This window comes from Callospermophilus lateralis, chromosome 7 (assembly GCF_048772815.1).
Source record: "Callospermophilus lateralis isolate mCalLat2 chromosome 7, mCalLat2.hap1, whole genome shotgun sequence".
Taxonomy (NCBI): domain Eukaryota; kingdom Metazoa; phylum Chordata; class Mammalia; order Rodentia; family Sciuridae; genus Callospermophilus; species Callospermophilus lateralis.
Genome location: NC_135311.1, coordinates 132,374,576 through 132,399,430, shown reverse-complemented (window position 1 = coordinate 132,399,430; position 24,855 = coordinate 132,374,576). Strand labels below are relative to the sequence as shown.

The following is a 24,855-nucleotide window of genomic DNA, read 5'->3' as shown; positions in this document are numbered from 1 at the left end:
CGGTGCCCATGAGCCCTGGGGAGCAGGCAGAGGAAGGTCTGGGCAGCGGTGGCTTCTGGGAAGCTGGGCCATGGTGGGGCAGCAGCTGGCTCTTCCCTGGGTTAATGATTCGCGCTGGGTGGAGGCTGGGCCCCTTCTGGGGCTGCCCCAGGCCTGGGAGCTGCTGGGAAGTGTGAGGGCCCCGCCTGCCCGTGAAGGTCCCCCCCCCCAGCCCCTCCGTGGCCCAAACTTCAGCTTCCAGCGCCATTTAATTGGATTTCTGGCCTCTTCCCACAGGTGAGCGGGACGGCGCTGGCCCGAGCTGGACCCTGTCTGATGGCTTCCTCCGACACTCCTCCACAGCCTGCCATAGGTACGGTGCTCACGCTCTCCCTGCCCTGCTGCCCGCCTCACCTGGGGCCTTGTGGGCCTGGCAGATGGCACTGGCCCCATGCCATTGAGCTCCGGTCAGCTTTGGAGCACACTGAGCTGACCGGCACGAGAGCCCAGGACCTCTGGCCACCAGTCCTGTACTTGCCCCGCCTGGGATCCTCGTCCCCTGAACGCAGCTTCCTCCCCTCAGAGCCGGTGCCAGGAAGGGCCCTGTGGAGGGACGGTAGCATGGGCTCTGGGGCTGAAGCTTGGACGCCGAGGGACAGGGTTGGGCCATGAGGGCAGGTCCTCTGGCAGCCCCAGTGTTGCCCGACTTAGGGGGAAAAAGAGGCAGAAAAAACCCTTAAACTCATAAAATCATTCCCTGTTTGTCTGGAATTTGGTCCAATGTCCAGTGTTTATTTGGAACCCAGGGCCAGGGCCTCGCTCCTTCAGGCAGAGTCCAGGTGCTGCCCTGGAGGACCCAGGCCATGTGGCCCCCGGGTGCCACCTGCTGTCCTCTCGCCCTGCCGTGGGGAGGCAGGTGGCTGGGAAGGGCTTTGTTCATCTTCCAATCACCCTGGCTGGGCTGCCAGGCTCTTCCTTCAGATCAGGAGCCCCGTCTGGTTGGCAGGAGGGCGGGCGGCTGTTCAACGGCGGCCTAGAGAAAGAGCGCCTCCAGCCACGCCTGGGACCGGGGTGTCCCCTTCCTTCTCCCTCCAAGAGAACCGAGGTGGCGGTGAGGGGAGAGGTGGCTGTGACCGGGTCCATTCTATTCTGCTCAGTAGATGTGGGCAAACACAGTTTGCGGCAGCTGTGACCGTGCTGGCCCCCGCCGCCTAGCAGGACGGGCCTTTGCCGTTCAGGGTCCTGTGAGAGCTCCCTGTCTGACCAGCTCCTGAGGAGGGTCCCCTGGTCCAGCTGCCCTTCCCTTGGCTCCTGTCTTCAGCCTGCTGGGCACCCTGCTCCTGTCCCCGCCTGGGCCTGGAACATGTCCCCTTTGGGGCACAGCAGGTCCCTTGTCCCCAGGGCTCCGCGTGGGCAGCCTTTTACCAGGGGCTTCGCGGAGGCCAGGAGCTGCAGCCAGCCTCTCAGACTGTCTGTGGGGCGTGGTGCTTGGTGTCCTCTGCCATGTCCTCTCCTGGCCACAGCCAGCCCCCGGACACCAGGGCCTGGTCTTCCTTCCCCTCAGACTCCCAGGCCAGGGGCTGTGGCAGCTGGCCCTCGATGAGTGGACGGCAGTGACGGGCAGGTTCTGTGCTCCTAAGGGAGGAGGTACAGGGGTGTCCTGAGTCCTCTCCTGAGTGGGAGGGACTGCCCCTCCCACCAGGCTGATGGCTGTGGTGACAGAGACCAGGTGACGGGAGGCCTGAGGGTGATGGTGCAGTGACAGTGACAATGGTGGTCAGTGGGAGCCTCGTGGACGAGGACGGTGGCCAGGAGCACCCACCAGGCACCTGGGGGCTGGCCCCGCCTGGAGCAGCCGTTGCTGCTGCCGCTTCCCAGACCAGCGGGGTGAGCTCGGGGGCCAGGGGACCCCACACTCAGGCACCAGCACCAGGGACAGCTGGGGTCTGAGCTGAGCCCTGGTGGCCTGGCCTAAAGCCGGGGTCACTGTGGCCACACCATCTTTCCCTGCAGGGAAACCCCACCCTCACCCCACCCAGCAGATTCAAGGGCACCCAAGGTTAGGCAAGCCGGAGACGGTGGGATGGGCTGACCAGCCGTGGTGGGCAGGGACTTTGTGGTCATTTACTTCAGTGTTTAAAAAACTTTAAAACCACAACTCATAGACGTGGCAACAGGAGTGTGTGTGTGTGTGCGCATGAGCGTGTGAGCGTGTGAGTGTGTGCGTGTGTGTACATGTGTGTGCGTGTGTGCAGCAGGTGCTCACTGCGTGCCTGCCCTGTGCTGAGCCCACTGAGAAAGCCCCCTGTCCCAGAGGAGACAGATGGGGAGGAAGTGACGTCATGTGCGGGTACAGGTCAAAAGCAAGCAGGCAAGGTCAGCAGGGACTCAGGGTCTCAGGGCAGCCGCACTGAGGGGGACACATAGTGAAGAGCTGAGGGGGTCTGAGTGGACGAAGATACCCAGGGAGGATGTTCTAGGCCCAGGCTTGGCAGTGCCAAGGTCCTGAGGCAGGCCAGGCCTGGCACGTTCACATGCTGCAGGGGGGCCCATGTGGCTGGAGAGGTGGGAGCAAGGGGAGAGAGGGAGGGTCTACACCCGTGGGCACACACAGGACGGAACTGACTGGTTCAGCTGCGTGGCCATGGGTGCTTCAGGGACGGCTACAGGGCTGCACCTCAGGCTCCCAGTAGTTTCTTTACTCCTGGGGAAGGAGCCACTTCACTGACCAGAGGAGGCCCCCAACAGGAGGGTCTGGGTCCCTTCAATGGCTTTAATCTGGTCATAACGTCTCAGGAAGAGGGGACTCTACCCTACAGCCCAGCAACTGAGGAAACAGTGTCTTGATTTGAGACATTTACACCTAAAATGTTCTGCTCTGGGGACCTTGGGGCCACTGGGGCATGATCTGAGATTTTCTAGCTGGAGAGGCCGCTGGGACCAGATGTGGTCCCGTCCCATCTGCAGGCCCTGCACCCTTATTGTCCACCCTCCCCCATCATCCACTCACCTCTGCATGGACCTGACAGTCCTGTCCTCCAGGGTCTCAGGCAGGGAGGGGGACAGTCATCACAACAGGCCCAACTGTCCTTGACTTTTTTGTAACCTGCCCCAGAGGTTCTTAGTCAGGTGACTGTGACCCCCAGGGGGATCGTGGCAATATCGGGAGACATTTTTAGTTGTCACAACTGGAAGGTGCCACTGTCCTGTGGAGGTAGAGCCAGGCTGCTGCTGAGCACCTCACTGTGCGCAGGCGGCCCCACAGTAGGGCTGTCCCGTCACCTGTGGGGTCAGCTCTGTTGGTCGGCACATTGGTCTGGGGGCCTGGGGGGCCTGGGGGCTGGTGTAATTCCCTGCCTGGGAGGAGACCAGGCGCAGGGTGGGGTGCCGCGGACACACGGGCACAGCGCCCAGCCCACTTGGTTGAGCGGTTGGCGGTGCCCAGGGGCTGTGCAGGCTGTTGAGGGGGCTGCTCGGCTGCGCAGACTTGGGAGGCCAGACCCCGATGCCCTGGGCCTTGGGCTCGGGTCCCTGCCCCTGCTCAGCGGTAGGCCCTAGTACCTAGCGGGATCTGCTTGGAGCCAGGAGAAGTGCCCCTGCAGGACGCTTGTCTGCTCACCTGCACCAGCCAGAGTGCACCCCACAGGGCACACGCAGCCACACGTGTCCCACACGCGTGTGCAGGGACACCTCCGGAAAGGCTTGTGGCCCGCAGAACAGGGAAGGTGAGAGGAGCACAGACTGGCCAGGTGTTCAGGGCCCTCTGGCGTGGCCTGGGCTTGCTCCCTCCCCGTCTCCGCTAACCTGCTCAGGGACCCGACCAGCCTCGCCTGGACACCTAGGAGCGCAGCAGGACCATCCCGCCTGGTTCCCTGGCTCAGAGAGGCGCTCCGCTGACCACCCTCCCTCTGCGGAGCCCGAGGCCTGCAGCCTGATTACCTCCTCTCCTGCAGGAGACCCGCTGCTTCCGGGAGCCCCAGGCCCCTCCCCGGAGGCGGAGGAAGACCCCGGGGAGGCCTTTGAGTTCGAGGACAGTGATGAAGAGGACATCAGCGCAGGCCTGCGTGTTCCCTGCCCTGCCCCTGAGACGGGTGCAGAGCCGCATCTGACCCACCGTGACTCTGCCCCCTGCACGGGTGAGGTGTTTCTGGGGACCTTGGGGCCCGAGTTGCAGGTGTCTGGACCCCCTGGGTGCAGAGAACCAGTGAGGAAACTCTGCTCTCATGAGTGCCTGGTGGCCCTCTGCTGTCCCCAGGAAGCAGGAAGGGGACTGCTGGGAGGACGCCGCATTCCTTGCTTCCCTTGGGATGGGATTCCAGGCGTTCCTGCAACATCTGGCTCACGTTGGCACTTTGTAAATGGATGAGCTTGGCCCGGGTTTGCTGTGGAGACCGTTGCTGCCCGGCTGGTCCCTGAAGCCCTCAGGGCAGCTCCTCCCGGGTCTCCTCTGGTCGGCCTGGGGGCAGGGCCCTGGGCGGGGGTGGGGCGGCTCTGATAGGGCGGCTGTTAGTGATGGCTGCCGGCTCTTAGATTCTGTCATCTGGGACAGACTCTGGGGACCAGACCAGCCGGAACTTCCTGCAGGCTGGGGACAGCGGGCTCTTTGAGGCGTGGGGGCTGGGGAGGCTGGGCAGGCCTCGCTGGTTCTGGCTGGGGTAGGGCTGCAGGCCGGGGGCTGAGGCGGGGTGGGGGTGGGACAGGTAGGGAGCTGAATCACTGAGCAGTGGCTGGGGGAAGGGAGGCGGGAACCCAGCAGGCACCCAGGGCCAGGTCCCTGTCCCCAGCGCCCCCAGAGAGGCGGGACAGGGCGGGATGGGCCAAGTCCGGGCCCAGCTTCCTGCCTGACCAGCTTTCCCTCTGCTCCTCTCCTGCAGACCCGGCCCCAGCTGCTGAACCATCCCAGACAGAGTAAGTGGACCTCCCTGGCTAGAGAAGGGCGACTGGGCAGGGCAGGAGCAGGTGGAGCTGAGCCAGAGACAGGTCTTGGGTCTTGGGCTGAGGAGGATGGGGTCTGGTTGAGCACAGCTCAGTGCCTGCGGGCGTGTGGTCTCTTCACTCACATGGCCTCCTCCTTTCCTTAGCCCTGAAGTCTGTGGAATGACCGAGAGCAGGGCTGGCCCTAGACCCTGTTTGTGTCCCTTGCTAGCCGTGTGGTCCTGGTGGAGTCACAGAACCCCCCCAGGGTCTGCCTGTTCCTACCTACCGTGGAAATAGGGAGAGCCCGTGCCCTGGGCTCTGAGAGCCGGGTGGGTGCCCTCCTGCGGCTTGTGGGGACACTGCCCACTGTACCTGGATGCCGGGTGCTGCATCCTGACCCTTCAAGCACTAACCCCAGGCCTCGGATTCTGGTTTTCTTATCTGTGAAACAGACCGTGGGTGCTTCTCCTGGGCCTGCCCGGCCTCCGCTGGGCACTCAGGCAGTCAGTTTGAATACTGTCCCTCTGTGCCGACCTGCTCTGGGCTGAAAGCCGAGGCCTCTCAGGTTGCTGGCGCTCACAGCCTTCTTTTCTAAGCAGTGAGGGGTCCAGGCCCCAGTTAGTGGCCAGGGCATCAGGGACTGAGTGTAAGTCCTGGCTGTCTTGGTGGTGGGGTGCTGGACCTTCCCTTTGTTTTTCTGGGACCCCCGCAGTGCATAATTCTCCAGCAGGTGACTTGCCGCCAGGAGGTCTCTTGAGATGCAAATCTAGGTCCTGGTCCCGCCAGGAGGGAGCCCTTGTTTGTGCTCACTTACTGTCCAGGGTGGGCGGACCCTGGTCTTGTGCCTTGTAATTAAGTGCAGAGTGAGGGGCCAGCCTGTCCTCCCTGATGAGGAAGCCCAGTGAATCAGCCGCCAGTGGCCCTGCCCCTGGCCAGGGCATCCTGCCACGGCAGGGTCCTCCAAGGGATCAGAGGCTCCAGGGAGTACGGTGAGTGCAGCTGCAGAGATTCACAGTGGGCCACCGTGTGGGCTTGGTGGGGGGGTCCGATCCCTGAAGAGTGACTTCTGGGGATGGGGAGGGGAAGGTGAGTGTCCGTGCAGAGGTGGCCCCTGGGCAGAAGCCGGGGAGCAGCGTTGGCGGGGAGCAGCGTGGCCGGGAGCAGCGTGGCCATGGCGGGGAGCAGCATGGTGGGGAGCAGCATGGCGGGTGGCGGGGAAGAGCGTGGCGGGTGGCGGGGAGCAGTGTGGCGGGGAGCAGTGTGGCGGGGAGCAGCATGGCGGGGAGAGCATGGCGGGGAGCAGTGTGGCGGGGAGCAGTGTGGCGGGGAGAGCATGGCGGCCAGCAGCGTGGCGGGGAGCAGGGCGTCCTCCCTGCCCGCTCTTGGCTCTCTGCGGCTGCCACCAGTTCCCCTGAGCCTGGGGCAGGAGTGCTGCTTTCCCTCGGTGCCCAGTGGTCCTGCTGTGTCCTGGGACCTGGCTCCTGAGCTCAGCCTCGGTGACTCTGCAGCCAGGTCACATGTCAGGCTGGCGCTGAGCGCCATGCTGAGGCCAAGTGACCTAGTGGCCCTAGCGTGGCTGTGCACTGCCGGGTCTTGTCATCCTGTTGGTCAGGTGCTTAGGGTCTTTCAGAGGGAGCTGTGGTTCAGGCACCAGGGGACTCACCTCCCCTTTAACCCTCTCAGTGCCACTCAGTGCCCAGAGGTTAACCTGTGCCCTGAGCACTGTCTCCTGGAGGCAGCAGCTCGGCTCTTCCTTGCTGTGTGGCTTTGGATGCCTGGGAACCTCTCTGAGCCCGTTTTCCCCGTGTGTTGGTGGATGGTAACATCCCACCTGGAGCCACTGTGAGCTCCGGTCTCTTCTAAGTGTGGGTGACCTTGGCTTCTGCCCTGGCTCCCTGTGCACTGGGGACACTTCCCAGGGATGGCCTGAGGGTGGAGTCTGTGCGCCCTGCGCCTCCCGCTCAGGCTGGGCCCGTTTCTCCCTGAGACAACACTGAATGAGTGAAACTTGTCACTTCGTAGGATGCTTACTGTCAACAGGCAACAGGGCGGTTACTGTCCCTTGCTGAATGACATTCATGGGACGCGCTCCCCCTGCAGAGGCGCCTGAGGAGCCCTCTCACCTCACACCCGGGGGGCTGCAGGGCACCTCCTGGCTTCCTTCCAGAGCCCTCACGCTGCCCTGTTCCTCCTGGGTCCTGTTGACCAAGTGGCCGCCGTGTCCCTGGGGTGATTTTCCTCTGTGGACCTCTCATCCAGGAGAAAAGGAAACAAAATTTTGATTTTCTTTCTTTTTTTTTTTTTTTTTTTTTAACTTCCCCAAAGCTGACCACTGAGCAAACATTGGTTTTAAAACACAGGTCTCAGCCCCGTTGGCGGGTGCACCTGATTCCTGAGGCCGGAGGCTCACAAGTTCCAGGCCAGGCTGGGCAACCTAGTGGGGCCACGTCTGGGGGGATGTGGAACGGGCGCTCCTGGTCCATCCCCGGTGCTGCCAACAGACCGGGAGCCACCCCCAGGTCTCTGAGGACACCCCAGCTCTCTGGCTGTGTTTTTCCCACGGCCCCGCGGAGAGCTCGGGAAACGTCTGGGCCTTGCTGGGCTGCCTACCTGGCCTCTACCTTCTGACTCCGGAGCTCTCGGAGATCTGCAGAGCTTTGTCCCCAGGTGGCCTCTCCCCTTAGGGTCACTCCCGCTACAGCCTCTCCCTCCCCTGCCCCTGACCCCTTCTCAGTCCCCGTGTGGTGACCTGGCCAGGCAGGAGAGTGCTTACTGACCAAGCCTCACTTTCTTAATCACCAAAGTGTGTGGGGCTCAGCCTCCTCCCTCTGGGCACAGTGAGGAGGGAATAGGAGGACCCAGGTGCGGGACCCCCCTGACCCCTGTGCTGCTGCCCAGAGCCTCCTCTGCAGTGCCTCGCTCGCCCCCCTGCTGGGCAACACGGTGAGACCCCTGCACAGTGACGGGGCCACTCCTGCCTGCTGGGTGGCTCTGAGGCTGACCGGCTTCTGGGACCTTGGCAGGTGGCTGTGCTGGTAAGAGAGGCTGAGGGTTGCCCTGGTGTGGAGGGCTGTGGCTGCCCAGGTCCCTGAGGGGCTCGCCGTGGGGTCCACAGAGCTGCCGGGGATGCGGGGTGGTGTGTTGGTCTTGCTGCACGATGGTCTAGGGCAACGGTCTAGAGCGGAAGGAGGCTGGGCGCTGTCCGTCCTGCTGCTAGGGAGAAGCCAGCTTTAAGTGCCCTGCCACCTGGTGGTGCGTCCTCTTCCCTCAGTGCCCTCACCACCTGTTGGCAGGTGACATTTAGAGTGTCCAGGGCTAATGGTGACAACAGTGATCACTCATGCTCTGAGCTAGGCACACAGCTGGGTGCCATCTGTGCTGTGCTCCCGTCCTTGGGAAATGAGCACTGTCCTCCCCAGGGAGGGAGGTGATGTGCCCAGGGCCACATCTAGATAGTCCTTGTGGATTTGGACCAGAGACCAGAGCCGAGTCCCCTCTGGCCAGGAGGCTGGGCGCCGGGTCATGGCTTAGCACAACCCGGGCCCAGGGCGAGTGCTGAAGTATGGGTGTTGGACACAGGGTGGACAGAAGGACGGGGGCATCTGGAAGGGGACATGCCATGTCTCCGTGGACTTGAGGAGAAGACCAGCCACACAGCCAGAGCACCTCTGAAGCTGGACACTGACTCTGGCAGCTGGCAGGACCAGGGGAGGCCAGAGGAAAGGGGTTCAGGAAAGGCCCTGGAGGGGTTCAGTGGCCCAGGCCCACAGAGCAGAGTCACCAGACTCCTCTGGGCAGATGCTGAGCCTGTTCCCAGTGCCCAGTGCACACGTCTGTGTGCTCACCACTCGGAGCCGGGGAGGCTGGCACTGTCCCTGGTACCCGTCTTGCTGAACAGCCCCGAGGCTTGGAGATGGGAAGCAAGTTCCCGAATCCCCTGGAGCTGGTAGACGGCGGGATCAGGAGCCTCTGCCCCAAAGCCGAGTACTGAGGCCTGCAGGCCTGGCCTCTGCTGGTGGACTCTGGAGCCTGTGCCCTGGTGACCACCCTCCATCTTGACCTCTCGCCGAGGAAACCCTGGTTAAGGACTGGTCCTGAGCAGCAGGGCTGGCGTCCAGCTCCCGTGTTTCTCCTGGAGCCAGGCCAGCCGCCCACCCCTGCTCCAGCCCTGGACACCTCACCCGCCCTGTGGACTGGTTTGCTTTTCCTGCCTGGTGTTGCCCCCTACCCCCACCTCAGCATTGCCCAGTGGCTGAGGGTCCAGATTCCTGGCCTAGGCAGGGGACACTGGCTCCCTGGAGTTTCCTGTCCCTCCCTTCCTGGGCTAATCTGGATGAGGCGGATTGTGTTGTCCCTTGGCTGGAGTCTGTCACCTGGGGCCTGGGGCCTGAGAGAGGAATGGGCAGTTGGATTCCTAGGGGCCAGGGGGACAGGAGCTGAGTCGGTCAGGCTAAGAGGCCAGGCTGGTGAGGCAGTGTTGGAACAGGATGGACGTGGGGCACCGGGGGCTTCCTGGCAGCCTGGCCCTGGCGGTGGCTTTCAAGGCTCCTGCATGTGGGAGGACGGGGACTCTTGGGAGGGGCAGGACATCAGGCTGGAGCGTCCCCCAACCCTAGAGGGCTTTCCCATGTCACCACAGGCCTCAGGGGGCTGTTTGAAATCCTGGGCTGCTCCGTACACCTGATGTCCGCAGGCCTGAGGCCGGACAGGGCCCAGCTTTCCTCCAGTGGAAGGTATCGGGGCCCAGGACCCTCTTTCCACTGAGGGCCCCTCTCTGGCTACGACGGCCCCCAGACTGGAAGGGCTCTGCCGGCTCTCTTCTCCACCCTGGCTCCAGGTTGTCTGTTTCCACATCGGAGCCGTGACCTTTGGCTCCCAGGCCCTTTCAGAGCCCAGCTCGGGAGGCACCAGGCTTTCCCTGAGGACGGTGCCTGTGGTGCGCCTGCGGGTGTGTCCAGTGCCCCACGTAGAGCCCCGTGGGTGCAGCGAGCCATGGGGCTCTGCCTTGTTGGTCTGGCATCCCCAGCACTTGGGACAGGGGACTCGGTGCTCACAGCGCCCAGGTGCAAGACTTCGCGGTTCACACAACCCTGCCCACGCCACCTCATGACCCCTTTGGCAGGCGGGACAGTGGCCGCCACCCAGAGCTGTCATCTCCTAATCCCCAGAACCTGCCATGCAGTGGCAAAGGGACTTACAGGTGTGATTTAAGGGACCGACCCTGAGATGGGGATGATTCTGGCTTCTCTGAATGGGCCTGGTGTCCTCACCAGGGTCCTCCTAAGAGGGAGGCAGGAGGTCAGAGTTCGAGGGGTGGAGGACGGACCGTGAGCCAAGGGCTGGGGGTGTCCTCCAGAGCTCGGGCACCTGCCTAAGCCTCGGCTTCCCCTCCATAAAGAGGGGAGTGCAGACTCACCCGGGGCAGCTGCAGGGGGGAAGACTAGATGGAAGGACCCCATGCTTGGTCACGGAGTGTCTCGATGTCACCGTCCCCAAAGCAAGCGAGGCTTGGACAGCATGCAGCTCTGTCCCAGGCAGACTCTGGGTACACGGGACCCCAGGATGTCCAGCCCGTTCTTCTTGTTAATTTTTATTGTCATGGGGTTGGAGATTGAGCCCAGGGCCTCCCTTGGGCATGCCGAGCCCACCCCGGCGCCTGGTCAGTCCCTCCCGAGCTGACCTGAGGCACGTTTCCTTCTTCCCTCCCTGCGGCCCTCCCTGCTCTTCTTCCTTTCTGTAAAAGTCAGACATATTTACTCTGGAAAAGTCTGGAAGTCAGAAGATGATGGGCGGCGGCTTCGCTCCCTCCTCGGGGGTCTCTGTCTGAGTCCTCTGTGCCCGTGTCCAGGGGACAGTTGTTGTTGTTTTTTTCTTTTTACGGAGCTGTGGCTTTCCTGCACTTGCTGTTTCGTGGCTCACTAAGTTGTTCCCTCTAGTTGCCTATGGTGACATTTCCATGGGACCTGCGTTCTACAACACCCATGTGACTCTCTATAAGTGTCCCGGGTGCCTGCTGTTCATGGTTAAGTGTTGAAGCAAGGAAGGTCCATGGTGGTCCCCAGTGCCCCCTAAGCCTGGCCGAGCTCTTCTGAGCGGCAGGGCTTCAGCACCTTTGGGTGCCCCTGCAGGTGTCAGCGGCTCAGGGAAGTAGCTCCTAGAGATCAGGCCTCTGGACAGACCTGCCCCCTGCTGACCCTCGACCTGGGGTCACACTCTCCTTGAGGTGCTGTCACCCTCACCCCGGGACAACACTGCTCATTTCTGGTACGAGCTGAAGCTTGGCTCTCCAATAGTGCAGGTGACTGAGACCCACTCTGCCCAGATGGGTGGCAGCCAGCCACAAGTGGCCATCCAGAGTGAAACTTAACCTGAAGTTAAATAAAAGTTAGAATTCAACCCCTTCACATTTCAGGTGCTCAGTGGTTACAAGTGGCTGGTGGCCACCGTGCTGGACGGCACATGGGAAGTGTCCTTCACAGCCGCTGGCACTGGGTTACCTGGGAGGCAGTGGGGTGGCGGCAAGTGCCCAGCTTGGAGCCAGGCAAGCTGGTGTCATGGCCTGGCTCTGCCACTCCTGAGCAGTGGGGCCGGGGGCATCTTTACTCACCCTCAAAGTGGGGCTGCTGGGAGGGGAGCAAGGGCCTGGCTCGCAGTAGGTGCCCAACAGCCTAAATCCCTCCTCTTGAATGACTTTAGATTTAAGAAATGTTGCGGAGGCCGTTCATAGTGTGCCCTTCTCCAGGTCCCCACCGTTAACCCCTGCCATGTCCCAGGTATTGTCACCCAAACTGGAAACCAGGCCGGCTCGATGCTGCCCACAAGCCCTGACTTCCTGTGCTCCCACCAGGGTTTCCAGTGCCAGGATCCGGCCAAGGGCCCACGTGGGTTCCAGGGTCACCTCTCCCAGGGCCTCCAGCTGTGGTGCTTCTCCTTCTGCTTGGCCTCCATGAGGAGCGAGCCCGGGTGTTCGTAGGGAGCCCTGCTGCTGGTGTGCCTGGTCTCCTCTCACGACCAGACAGGATGTGGGTTCGGGGTGAAGGTGCCGTGGAGGGGAGGTGCCCGTCTCTTCAGGAGCAGGCGGCCCCTGGGGCGTCCCTGGAGATGCTGCCTCGATGGCCGGTTCGGATGGCCCTGGCCGGCCTTCTCCACACTCCGTTTGCTTGTCTGCCCTTGGAAAGCTGCCGCTGGTCCCCTCAGGGGTGGGTGTTGAGCTCCCCCTCCATGTGTAGGCTTCAAAGTTCTGGAGCCCTGCGAGAGCCGGAGGCAGGGGTGTCCTGTGGGACCTGACACAGAGGGCCAGGGCTTGGGACCTAACACAGAGGGCCAGGGCTTGGGACCTGACACAGAGGGCCAGGGCTTGGGACCTGACACAGAGGGCCAGGGCTTGGGACCTGACACAGAGGGCCAGGGCTTGGGACCTGACACAGAGGGCCAGGGCTTGGGACCTGACACAGAGGGCCAGGGCTTGGGACCTGACACAGAGGGCCAGGGCTTGGGACCTGACACAGAGAACCAGGGCTTGGGACCTAACACAGAGGGCCAGGGCTTGGGACCTGACACAGAGAACCAGGGCTTGGGACCTAACACAGAGGGCCAGGGCTTGGGACCTGACACAGAGAACCAGGGCTTGGGACCTAACACAGAGGGCCAGGGCTTGGGACCTAACACAGAGGGCCAGGGCTTGGGACCTGACACAGAGGGCCAGGGCTTGGGACCTGACACAGAGGGCCAGGGCTTGGGACCTGACACAGAGGGCCAGGGCTTGGGACCTGACACAGAGGGCCAGGGCTTGGGACCTGACACAGAGGGCCAGGGCTTGGGACCTGACACAGAGAACCAGGGCTTGGGACCTAACACAGAGGGCCAGGGCTTGGGACCTAACACAGAGGGCCAGGGCTTGGGACCTGACACAGAGGGCCAGGGCTTGGGACCTGACACAGAGGGCCAGGGCTTGGGACCTGACACAGAGGGCCAGGGCTTGGGACCTGACACAGAGAACCAGGGCTTGGGACCTAACACAGAGGGCCAGGGCTTGGGACCTGACACAGAGAACCAGGGCTTGGGACCTAACACAGAGGGCCAGGGCTTGGGACCTGACACAGAGAACCAGGGCTTGGGACCTAACACAGAGGGCCAGGGCTTGGGACCTAACACAGAGAATCAGGGCTTGGTACCTAACACAGAGGGCCAGGGCTTGGGACCTGACACAGAGAACCAGGGCTTGGGACCTAACACAGAGGGCCAGGGCTTGGGACCTAACACAGAGGGCCAGGGCTTGGGACCTAACACAGAGGGCCAGGGCTTGGGACCTGACACAGAGAACCAGGGCTTGGGACCTGACACAGAGGGCCATGCTTGGGACCTAACACAGAGGGCCAGTGCTTGGGACCTAACACAGAGAACCAGGGCTTGGGACCTAACACAGAGGGCCATGCTTGGTACCTAACACAGAGGGCCAGGGCTTGGGACCTAACAGAGGGCCAGTGCTTGGTGCTTGTGACCGTGAACTTCTGTCTTCGGGCTCTTGGAAGCCGCGGGCGGGTCTTGTTCACCTGCTGAAGATGAGGAAACCTAAACGGGAGGTGGCTGTCCAGGGCCAGCCCAGCCGGAAGCCTCCCTGGTGGCCTGGCTGAAGCCGCCCTTGCTGGCCGCCTGCCCTGCCTGCCTAGTGAGGCCTGCTGGGCCGCTCCGCTGGCTCACCATCCTCCCCTCCACCCCAGGGTGCCGGCCGCGGTGCACAATGGGGACACTGTGGAAGCAGCCTTCTCTGGGGTCCGGCGCTCCAGCTGGAAGCGGAAGAGCTCCCGTCGCAGTGAGTGTCCCTGACACCTGCTGCAGGACAGCCTGGGTCCATCCTGTAGTCTCTGGGCTGACAGCCACGTGGGCACCCCAGGGCTGCATGGGCTTGGTGGCTGCTGTGTCCACCATGGCGGGGCTCCCCGTTTGTTTCCCCCATAAACGCTTTAGCTGGGGCTCAGGACTGGGGTGCAGCCCCCCAGCCAGGCTTCCTGGGGGCTGGTTTTCAGTCCCCGCTCTGCTGTGGGGGAGGGGCCTCCCAGGAGGGAAGGGCAGGCTCCCTGTAGGTCAGCCAGGTGCGCAGGCCTGAGGGGGGCCAGGAGGCAGGTTGGGCTGGTGGTCACCGGGAGGGTCCTGTGGGGCTGCTCGGGGTCAGCTGGTCAGCTGCCCTCCGGGAGGCTGTGCCCTCATGGCTCCCTCCTTCTCTCCCAGTCGACCGGTTCACCTTCCCCGCCCTGGAAGAAGATGTGATCTACGACGACGTCCCCTGTGAGGGTCCGGATGCCCATCAGCCTGGTATGGTCTCCTCTGGGCTTTCCTGCCTCCCTGGGGTTGGGAGGGGCTTCTCCTTCGGGCTCCTTCCATGCCCCCAGCTGGTGCCCTCCTTCTTGTCTGTCACACCCTGTAGGTGGTCAGGCAGAGTCTGGGTGTGGCCTCAGGCCTGGCCAGGCTGGCTAGGCAGGCTGTCCTGGGCAGGATGATGCTCTGGCTGTGGGTCCCTGGGAAGGCCATCTCGGCCCTCTGAGCCTCAGGAAAGCGGGTGCTCTCTCAGGCTTCCCAGGGCTGTGGGGACGAGCACAGCCTGTGACACCCAAGGGCAATGCAGCTGAAGCTGGCCATGGCCCTGCTCCCTGCTCGGGGTAGACCCAGGTGGGCGGGTGTGGGGACCCTGTGGGAAGATGGAAGATGGCCCCAGGAAGATGCTGCGTGCACAGGGCTGCTGCTGGCTCTGTGACATCTGCCCGGGAGCTGGGGGAGCCGGGAGAGAGGCTGTGGCTGAGGTGTAGGCCGTACCTGCGGCAGAGACACACAGGCCTGGGTTCAAATCCAGACTTGGCCGCTGGTTGGAGCACAGAACCCTGTGCCTTTAGGCCTTGCCTTATATAAAAAGTGTCTCGACTCTGGCCTTTGGGGTGGGCCATCCTGAGAACTTCCTTTTCTGGGCCTTAGGTTGACATCTGTGCAAAGGGGCTAATAATGGCCCTGTCCTCAGGGTATTATTTGGATGCAGTTCCACGAGGTGACGTAGCGTACTGAGCGGGGGGAGGCGAGCGCTTTGAAATCCTCAGAGATGGTGAAGGCGGAGGCCACGGAAGCTGGGGCCCCGTGAGCTCCCTAGAGCCTGAGGGGTGGGCCCAGGGTCCCGCAGCTCTGTCTCCCCTAGAGAGGGCCTTTCTAAATGAGCTCCAGGGTCACTGGGGGATGGTGGGGTCCTGGCAGAAGGCCGCCTGAAAGGTCAGAGGCCTGGTGGTCTTGCTGTGCTGGCCACAGGCTGCCGACAGGAGGGCTGTAGGTGGCAGTCAGGCCTGTGGAAGTGCAGACCTTGCTGTCATCACCATTGTTCCTCACGTCCAGGCTCTGACTCTGCAGACCCAGCCTTTTCTTTTTTTCTTTCTTTCTTTCTTATGTTTTTTTTGTGTTGCTGGAGATGGAACCCAAGGCCTTGTGCACACTAGAAGAGCCACATCCCCAGACCTTTTTATTCTATTTTGAGACAGGGTCTTGCTAAGTTGCCGAGGCTGGCCTTGAACTTGCAGTCCTCCTGACTTAGCCTCCTGAGTAGCTGGGGTTCCAGGTGTGGCCCCCACAGCAACCAGCTCAGCCTTCAGAAGGCCACACACCCTGCCCACCAGCTGCTCCATCTCTGGAGACACGAGCCATTGTTATCTTTGCCTGGTCCTGAGTCCCCTTCTCCCACAGGGGCTCCATGGACCCATTTTATTCCTTGCTGATGATCTCTTCCCCCTCTCCCCAACTTTCCTGCGGGGTAGAACTGGGGTCTCTGGTCACCATGTGGCACCCAGCCCACCCCGAGCCCACACACGAGGTTGGCAGCTCCTGCTGGGTGCTAACCCCGAGGCCCAGCTCTTTGCTGGTGTCCTGTTTGCCTGCCCACCAGCTTGCCGTCCCCTGGCAGGGAGGTCTCCGATAACGCTGCCCCTGCTCGCAGCATGGTCCCAGATTGGTCTCCTGTGCCTGCAAAAGCATTTCAACTTCAGGCACCGTTTGGAGTCCAGCCTCAGCTGGGTCTCCTCAAGGTAACAGGAGGAGGCGAAGCTCAGGCTGCCAAGGGGCCTGCCCAAGGCCTCCCTGTGGTAGGCGGGGGCTGGAGCTTGGCCTCTGGCTCAGGACAGTGGCTTTCCCACTGCAGCCTAAATCCGCACCTCACACCTGACAAGGACCCCAAGACTCTGTCTCTGGTGGGTTCTGTCCCTTCAGAGGGGGGGATCTCGGTTCTTGTCCTCAAGTTTTCAGACTAAGGCATTTCCCATGGGACTTTGGAACAGACAGGGGGACACTCCTGGACTCTGGGCCAGGTCGCCCCCTACTGGGCCATCCTGGGAATGCTCCTAGACTCTGGGCCAAGCGTGGCCCCTACTGGACCGTTCTGGGCCCATGTGGGAACTCGGGTTTGGGATGAGGGATCCCACTGAAGGGCAGGACAGGACGTTTGTGGAGGACCAGGCTCTTCCCGTGCTCTCTCATAATGCCCCCAAGTCTCCGTGGTGCCTCCAGGATGCAGAGGGCCTGCGTTAGGACAGGACCCTGAGGTCTTCTGCCAGAAGATGCCCAGGAGGCCCTGCATGGGCCCTGGGCGCCGAGAAGCTGGGGTGTTAGGAGGAGTTCTCGAGCGTCTCGTGTGTCCGGTGCATTTCTTGGAGTTGCCCCATTTTCTCAAGCTCTCGTTGACGATGTATTGGCGTCCCCTTCGTTTTATGGCTGAGGAAAGGGACAAGGCCAGGCCAGGGCCCCCTCATCCACAGTGTCCTCCCCTCCCCTCCCCTGGCTTCCCCTGCCATCTGCCTGGGCTCAGAGTGGGCTTGGGGCCGAGCTGGTGTGCCTGTCCTCCTGGCCTGGGCTCACCAGCCCTGTCCCTGCCCCAGGGGTGGACAAGAGCCTGCTCTATGAAGACGTGCACCGGGACAGGGCGCCTCGGGAGGCTGAGGACCTAGGCTGGAGCTCCAGTGAGTTTGAGAGCTACAGCGAGGACTCCGGGGAGGAGGCCAAGCCGGAGGTGGAACCCGCCAAGCACCGAGTGTCCTTCCAGCCCAAGGTGAGGGGCCCGGGGAGTGCCTCTCAAGGTCAGGGCACCCAGACCCCTTCAGGGAGGGGGTAAATGGGGAGTGAGGGCGAGGACCAGGGTCTAGATCAGCATTTCCTGGGAATGAACGCTGAGAACAAGCGGCCCAGGCTGTCCCGGAGCAGCTGATCCCTAGGCCTTGCTCTTTGGCTCTGGGGAACCTCAGAGCTGGGGGGGTTGTGGTCAGTGCTGGCCCAGGGCCACCCCCACCTTTCCTGGGCACACCCAGCCAGTTCACACTCAGGGCCCAGAGTGGACTTCAGAGTCTTGCTCAGCCCCAGGCTCCAGGTAGTTCAGTGGCTGGCTGGAGGTGGCCCTGGGACCAATCAGTGGTCTCCCTGCCCTGCAGGGTGCTTTCTCAGGTCACACTTAGGGCCACGCTGCACGCTGTGTCCTGGGAGTAAACAGTGGCAGCGTCAGAGCTACCTGGAATCTCCTTTCCAAGGCCTCTCACGTGGCATCAGGGCTCCTGTCTATGTCACGGAGGGAGCCACTAAAGCCCAGGGGAAGCCGACCCGCCTGTGCGTCCCACGTGGCTCTGTGGAGGCCACCAGACGGTGGCTCTGAGACATGCAGCTTAATGGAAGCAGCTTCTTGCAACCTGCTGGCCAGAGGTGACAGGCCCCTCCCAGGCTCCTTCTGAAATGACCGACAGGCAGGCCCATCTGGGGGCCTGTCCTGTGGAGGCAGGCAGGGCCCAGAGCAGGGCCAGGCAGCTGGGATCGGGGCCGCTCAGGCCATGTCTGCAGCCCCGTCAGGCTTCCTGCCCACTCCTGAGGTGTGGGTCCCTCCAGGCCCAGCAGGCTCCAGGCAGCCTTTCCTTGGCCCAGGACACACTCCCCAAGGCCTAAGCCAGCCGGGGGCGAGGGGACCTGTCTGAGCCCCAGGCTTCTCAGGGCTGGGCCTTCGTGGCTGGGCCACAGAAAATGCCGTGGGGGCTCGCTGACCATAAAGTGACGCGTTTTGACTCCACTGTGTGCCAGGTCCCTGCTTCAGGTGGAGCTGGGGGACATGGAGCAGTCAGACCTGACCCAGACTCAGTGACCCTTTATGGTTTAGGAGAAGTCACCGGTTGTGAACCAATTTGTCAAAAATGAAGACAGAAACTCCTTGTCAATGTGCTGTGTACAGCACGGCCACACGCCTGGCCACACGCCTGGCCACATGCCTGACGTGGGTGGGAAGCTGTGGGCCTGACCATGGAGGCTTCTCACAGGACAGAGGGGCGGCCCAGGAAGAGGCCCAGGAGGCCTGGTCTGCTCTGTGTTCTAAGAAGGGGCAGCACGCTCTGCCCTGGGGCAGGACACTTGGGCTGTGAAGCCCCATCCCCTGGGCCGTCTCTGCAGGAGGGCAGAACCCATGGTCTCTCTCCTGCTCTGAGTGGTGACCAGCGGACTCTGAAGCTATGGGCCTGATTCTCAGCCCCTAGAGGTCCCCCTCTTCTCCATGGTCACCCCCAAACCCGGTCTCTTTCTCCGAGGGAAAGCGACGGAGAGGCAGCTTCAGGCTCTCGGTGCTGGTCCTCAGGCCTGCGGGGCGTTAGGACCGTGGGACCCCCTGCTGGGCCTCCTCCCTGGGGTCTGGCACCTGCCTCCTAACCCGCCTCTGCCCACAGAATCGCTGGGCTGGGCCGAACCTCGTGGGCCCTGGGGTGGGGTCTGTGTGCCTCTCACACCCTCCCTGGGGGCTTCGGACTGTCCTCAGAGGGGAACCTGGGACAGTTCTTGGGGTCCTAACTCGAGGGCTTTTTGTCTGGCTCTGGGCCAAGGCCCGCCTACTGCCTGACCAGCGGTGACCTCGGGAGGTGGGGGTGTGGAGGGGCTTTTGCTCTGGTGTCACTTCTGCCTGGGTGACTGCTGAGCCCTGCTGGGCCGGCGCTCTGGGCACGCCTGCTCCGGGCTGCACAGCCGCGCATGCTCCCGCCAGCTGCTTGCTGCGTGCTGAGGGCGGAGGCGAGCCAGGTGGCAGGTGTGAGGGACAGTGCGGTCCCGTCCTGGGAGTCTGACCGTGGCCTTGACACTCAATCTGCCACAGGAGAGCCAGTCCAGCCCCTCCGTCAGCTGTGCTGAGGGGCCAGCCCCAGGCAGGTGGGCTTCACCGGAGAAAGTGGCCCAGGGGTCTGCAGTTGGCCTCGTCAGAGGGACCTGGTCCAGGGTGAGAGCCACTGTCCTGTAGGTCCACGGGTCATGCTGCTGGCTGCCACCCGTGGTCGGGGGAGATCCTTCCACTGGTGGATCCACTTTCCTCCTGCGACCTCCCATCACCAAGGTCACCGTGACCCAGCAGGGCGGGGCCTGCAGGACGGGCAGATCGTCCCAGCAGTGCCAGCTCGGGCTGCAGCCTCCTGCACACCCCGCTCTGACGTGGGCACGTGACCTCTGACCCTTAACATTTCCTAGCTCCCCAGGCTCTGAGAGGCGAGGGGTGCCAGAAGGCCGAGGGGATTGGTGGCTTTATAAGGTTGAGCTTATTTATAGAGGAATTCAGGATTCTGGGTCACTGTCACAGGATCCCTGTCCTAATACTTGTATAATAGAGACCATTTACCCAGTGTGGTACAGTTCAAAAGCAGTTCCACTAGATTTTCCTACTACCCTAGGGTGGTCACTATTATTAAGATTCTCATTTTGTTGTTCAGAAAACCGATGTGACTTAAGCTCAGAGAGGTTAAGTGATGTGCTTAGGGTCACACAGCCAGTAAATGGTAGAGCCAAAACTCAGCATCACATGGATAAAAACACCTCAGCCATCTCTCTGTCCATCTCTTCATCCACCCATCCACCCATCTGTCCATCCATCTATCCTCCCATCCACTTAACAAATACTGATCACTCATAATTTTAAAAATAAAATAATATTGGCATTTGTTTTTGGCTACTTACTAAATTTTGGGCTTTACACTTAATTCTCTCTGTGAGCTGTTATCTCAATGACCCTATGGCCCAGTGGGCTATTCTCATGGCCTCTTATATGCATTTTACCAGCTCACAAGCTGCAACTCCGAGAGGGAAAGAGACCCAGCCAGCAAGTGGGAGCCACAATTTGCACGTAGACCTGCGGCCCTCAGAGCTCACATTCTAGAACCTTCTACGTGTCCGTTATCTGTGTTGGTCTTCTGTGTCCTGTACTCAGTGTCCCTCTTGCTTACACAGCTCACGCATTTGAATGTGCGTCTCCCTTTCTGTCCATCGTTATGGGTGTCCGTAAGCCAGTCCCTGCCCGCCCGGCCGCCTGCCCGCCTGCCCTCCTGTGCAGCCAGCGTCCTCCAGGGCTGCGGGGCTGGCAGGGCTGCTCATGGGAACTCCCGCACTGCGGGTGCATCTCTGTTCAGCCCACGTTCTCAGGGTCGCTGTGGAGTGCAGTTGGCCCAGGTGGGAGGGTACTCACGGGCAATGCCGCCCACAGGGCTCTTCTTCCTGGAGAACTGGCTGTTTAGCACTGCCCAGCACGCTCGGCCATGTCTCCATCCACCTGTCCACATCCTCTGACTGACCTCCTCTGTCCATCTCTCCACTTGCCCAGCTGTACAGTCACCAGACCAAACCCATCCAATGGGCTGTTCATTCATCGTCTACCCAGCGTCTGTCTGTCGTCCACCATCCGCCCAGCCACCCCCTGCCCACTCATCCATCTTTCTGCGCTTTGGCCTACGTGTCCACTGATGCTCCTGCCCTGCCCGTTAGGTCCTCCTCACGAATGTGCCAGGAACCTCTGGCTACAAGCCCTACACAGGCCCGGGCTGAGGAAGATGCCGTGGTCCCTGGAGCAGTCCCCTTCCCCAGAGGGGAGCCTGGGCTCGTTCCCGCCCTGCCCTGCTCCCCAGTGGCCGGACCCCCTGCGCAGAGACCCCAGCACTTTGGCCTGGGCGCTGTTGGGCAGACCCCAGCAGACCGACCCGGCTGCCCACGGGATGCTGTCCCGCCTGCCCTGTGTCCGCCCCACTTGACTGAGTCTCCTCTCTCCTGTGTCTGTTTGTCCCTCCTGTCCCGCCTGCTCCTCCCGCCTGCTCTCCTCTGCCTGCCGCTTGCGCTCCAGCTGTCTCCAGACCTGACTAGGCTAAAGGAGAGATACGCCAGGACTAAGAGGGACATCTTGGCTTTAAGAGTTGGGGGGAGAGACATGCAGGAGCTGAAGCACAAGTACGATTGTAAGGTACTGTCCGTCCGTCCGTCCACCCCGCCCTGGCCGGAGGGGCCCTCGTGAGCTGCGGCCACCCATGGAGCCTTTCCGCCGCGCCGTCCCTGGCGCCTGGCTGCATTCCACCTGCCCTGCGAGGGGCAGTGCCCGAGGCCAGCCGTCCCTCTGCGACTCTGCTGCACCTTCCCTTCTTCACCCGAGATGCTGATGCCCACAGGAACCCGGGGGTTTGCAGACTCCCAGACTCACCCGAGGCCTTTGGTTAAAACACACTCCTGAGTTTGGCCTGGTGCTGGTTCTGCAGTACTTAGTGACCACGGTGGGCGGGCTGGGTTACACCTGGAGGAATCTAGCGTGGGTGACGTTGGACCGTCCCTCCAGGATGCTCCGAGAGGCCCAGGGTGAGGAAGGCCCAGGTGAAAAACTGCAGCCCCTCAGGCAGGACCTGGGCTTCTAGGTGATATCGCGTTAGTGGCTGCTCTCGAGTGAGGCTCGCTGTGTGGCCTGGTGGCCATCACTGGCTTTCGAGGCCTGCAGACCTGGGTTCAAATCCCAGTCCTGCCACTTTCTCTCTCTGTGGTCCTGGCAGGCCCCATGGCCCCTCTGGACCTGGGGTTTCTTGCCTGTGAAACGGGTGTCGGGAGGAGTGGCCCCCGGTGATCAGGTCTGTAGGGTGCTCGGCATTGTGCTCGGCTCCAAGAGAGCAGTGGGTGGCGGCCACCGCTGTTCCCTCATGGACCTCAGGCTGACCGTCCTGTCCCTTGCACCCTGGGGCAGCCGTCTTTCTGCCATCACTGCACCTGAGGCGAGTAAAGTGGTGACCGCTGGTCATACTGGCAGTTGGTGGCAGAGCTGGGCCTCCAGCTGGGCCTGCCAGGCACCAACCCCTGAGTGTGTCCCTCCTGTACCCCACGTCATCCGAGCCCGGCCCTGGGAGGAGGAGGAACGGGGCCACTATTACCCACCCTCCCCCAGCCGAGACCCAGGCCCCGCGGGTTCCACCTCCAGGACGCAGAGGCCCCGAGGAGCCGGAGCCAGTGGAGGGCAGACCCAGGGACAGGTGCACTTCCCAGCCGCTGCCCCTGGCTGAGAGGCCATGGAGCACCCTGCAGACTGATCACCTGGTCCCCCGGAGCCTTCTGGGGCGTGTGCCTGCTGCTCTTCCTCTCCAAGGGCAGGGCCTCAGATGAGCCCCCAAGACCCCTGTGGCGGTGCCCAGAACACCCACGGCTTTCCACCAGAACAGGCTCTGGGGGTGCGCGGCCCCAGAGGGCACATACCCTAGGAGACCACCCTGCTCCCCGGGGTCAACCCTGTTCCCTCACTGGCCTCTCCAGGGCGCTATGGCCACTCCTGCTGAGAGGGCAGGAGTCGTGCCCCACAGGCGCGGGGAGGGGTAGTTTCCAGGACGCCAGCCTCGCTCGTGGGAAGCCACCACCCTGCCTCTTGGGCACTGCCCGGGCTTCTTAGCAAGCCCTCCTCACCCAGACCCCTGCGAGGCCTGTGGCCAGGAGGACAGGGAGGATGGGGGTCAGCTCTGCTCCCCCTGGGCAGAGTCAGGAGAGGGTTCCCTGGCACACCGCTGGCCTCCCTGACGGCCACGTAGCTGTTACGCTGGCATTGGTTACGTGAGGCGTGACCAGTGACCCAGGTCTCAGGACATCCTAGGGCTCAGCGGCCACCTGTGGGCCGTGCTGGCAGTACAGAGTCGGTCCCTTGCTGCAGAGAGCTCAGGTGGCTGGTGCTGGCTGGTGGTGCAGAGGTGCCAGGGCTGGGCTGGGTGAGGTGAGAGGGAATGGAGGCGGTGCGGGGACAGCGGGCGCCTGCTTCCTGTCCTGGGCATGTGCTTCCTGCGCCTCACGCCCTGCTCAGCTTGCCAGGCTGGCGTCCACCAGGAAGCTGCGTCCTGCTGTCTGGCAACTTCCGCTTTCTCCCAGGCAGCGGCTCAGAAAGGACCCTGGCCGTGGGGGGCAAGGGATGGTCCCTCACCTGTGTGCACCTCTTCCCGGTGGCCTCTGCAGCAACCCTGTGCCTGTGTGGCGGGTCAGCTCTGCAGGGCCTGCCCAGCCGGCTGCTTGGTCTTGCTGACCCTGGTGGGTGGGTCTGGCTGCTACCTCCGGGCTGTCTGGGGACACCGAGGCCCGCTTGTTGGGAGTGCCCAGAAGGGATCTGAAGCCAGACCAGGATGCCAGCCTCTCCCTGCCACACTGTCTCCTTAATCTTTCTTTTTTTTTGTAGCACTGGATTAAACCCAGGGCCTTGCACGTGCCAGGCAATTGCTGTGCCTCTGAGCTCCACCCCAGCCCTTTAACATTTTTTTACTTTGAGACAGTCTTGCTAAATTGCTGAGGCTGGCCTCGAATTTGCGATCCTCTTACCTTAGCCTCGCGAGTAGCTAGGATTACAGGTGTGCACTCCTTAATTCGGCACCTGTTGGTGTACTTGGCTCTGAAGGAAACGGTGGGGTAGGACCTCCCCTTGCCCACAGGGAAACCCTCGGACCTTGAGCGCATCTGCTGGCCTCCACTCTCTCCTGGCCTCTGCTGCGCACTCACCTGGGAGTGGGTGGCCGGGTGGTCCTGATGTCTGCAGCCAGGCTGAGGTCCAGTGGGACTGGCAGCCCTTGGCGGCAGGTGTCCAGGTCCTTGGCCTCTCTGATGAGCCACTCTGCCTTTGCTCAGATGACCCAGCTCATGAAGGCCGCCAGGAGCGGGACCAAGGACGGGCTGGAGAAGACGCGGATGGCTGTCTTGCGCAAAGTCTCCTTTCTACACAGGAAAGATGTCCTCGGTGAGGCCTGTGCAGCCAGGGTCAGGTGCTCAGCTCTGTGCCGGGGGAGGGGAGGGCTCAATGGGTGGGGCGCCCCTGGGTGTCTGACTGGATCCCCAGTGTCCCTGTCACTCTCCACTTGCTGCCCACTCTTCTGGGAGAGGTGGGCTCCCTTCAGCGTCCTGACCAGGGCTCTTTGTCAGGGTGTCTTGGCCTCCTGTTCCCTGGCTCACTGGGCCTCACCCGTCTCTGTCTCTGCTCGGCCCTTTACCTGTCCGCCGGTCTCCAACCAGTATTACTCACTGAACACTACTGCCTGCCCTGTCCCATGCCACCTGAGGGACCTGAGATGAATTTAACAGTGTCCCCGGGGGCTCCTGGTGCAGCTGGGTGACAGGCATGTCAGTGGGGGGTGGCAGGTGGGGTGCTGGGGTGTGAGGAGGAGAGTGGGATGGGGGTGAAAGGTGGGGGATGGGAGGCCCATCATGGGGAGGGGTGCCACAGGAGGGGAGGGGAGGCGGAGGACTTGCTGGGTGCCAGGTGCTGACCTAGAAGCTTGGCGGTTGCTCACTTAACCCCTGAAAACACCCAAGGAGCAGGTCCCAGGGTGGAAGGGTCGGCTGGTGGGATGAGCGTCAGGGCCAGGTCAGCAGGAGGAGGTCAGCAGGCCTCTAGGGATGGGTAGGGCCCTTGGTTGCTTCTTCATTCGTGGGTTTTTGAGGCTGCTGCTGTGTGCTGGGAGCTGTCCCCAGGTCTCGGGACAGTGCACAGGGTGGGGCAGTGCTGCCTGGGGGCTGTGGTTCTCCTACAGTGGAGGGAGCGGGGCTGCCGTGTGGGGGGGAAGGGTGGCTGCAGGAGCCAGTCGCTGGGCAGCAGTGGGAGGCAGAGGCAGGTGGTGAGAGGCCCTGCAGAGGTCCCCCTGGCCTGGCTGAGTGCCCAGGTGCCTCCCGGTGGCT

The 24,855-nt window shown here is 62.5% G+C and overlaps 1 protein-coding gene across 4 annotated transcripts in view; it reads left to right on the top strand.

Moving 5' to 3' along the window:
- Arhgef10l (Rho guanine nucleotide exchange factor 10 like) overlaps positions 1-24,855 on the top strand; it is a 111,539-nt gene that overhangs the window by 26,598 nt on the left and 60,086 nt on the right. For 3 of the 4 annotated variants that reach the window (XM_076861172.2, XM_076861170.2, XM_076861171.2), the window contains exons 2-8: positions 277-352; positions 3,933-4,115; positions 4,854-4,887; positions 13,617-13,708; positions 14,125-14,208; positions 16,797-16,966; positions 23,812-23,920. In XM_076861172.2, coding sequence (XP_076717287.2) covers positions 316-352; positions 3,933-4,115; positions 4,854-4,887; positions 13,617-13,708; positions 14,125-14,208; positions 16,797-16,966; positions 23,812-23,920 — 709 coding nt within the window. In that variant the 5' untranslated portion in view covers positions 277-315. Of the gene's footprint in view, positions 1-276; positions 353-3,932; positions 4,116-4,853; positions 4,888-13,616; positions 13,709-14,124; positions 14,209-16,796; positions 16,967-21,028; positions 21,146-23,811; positions 23,921-24,855 lie in introns of all 4 variants that reach the window. The other variant, XM_076861175.2, reaches the window with a different exon arrangement.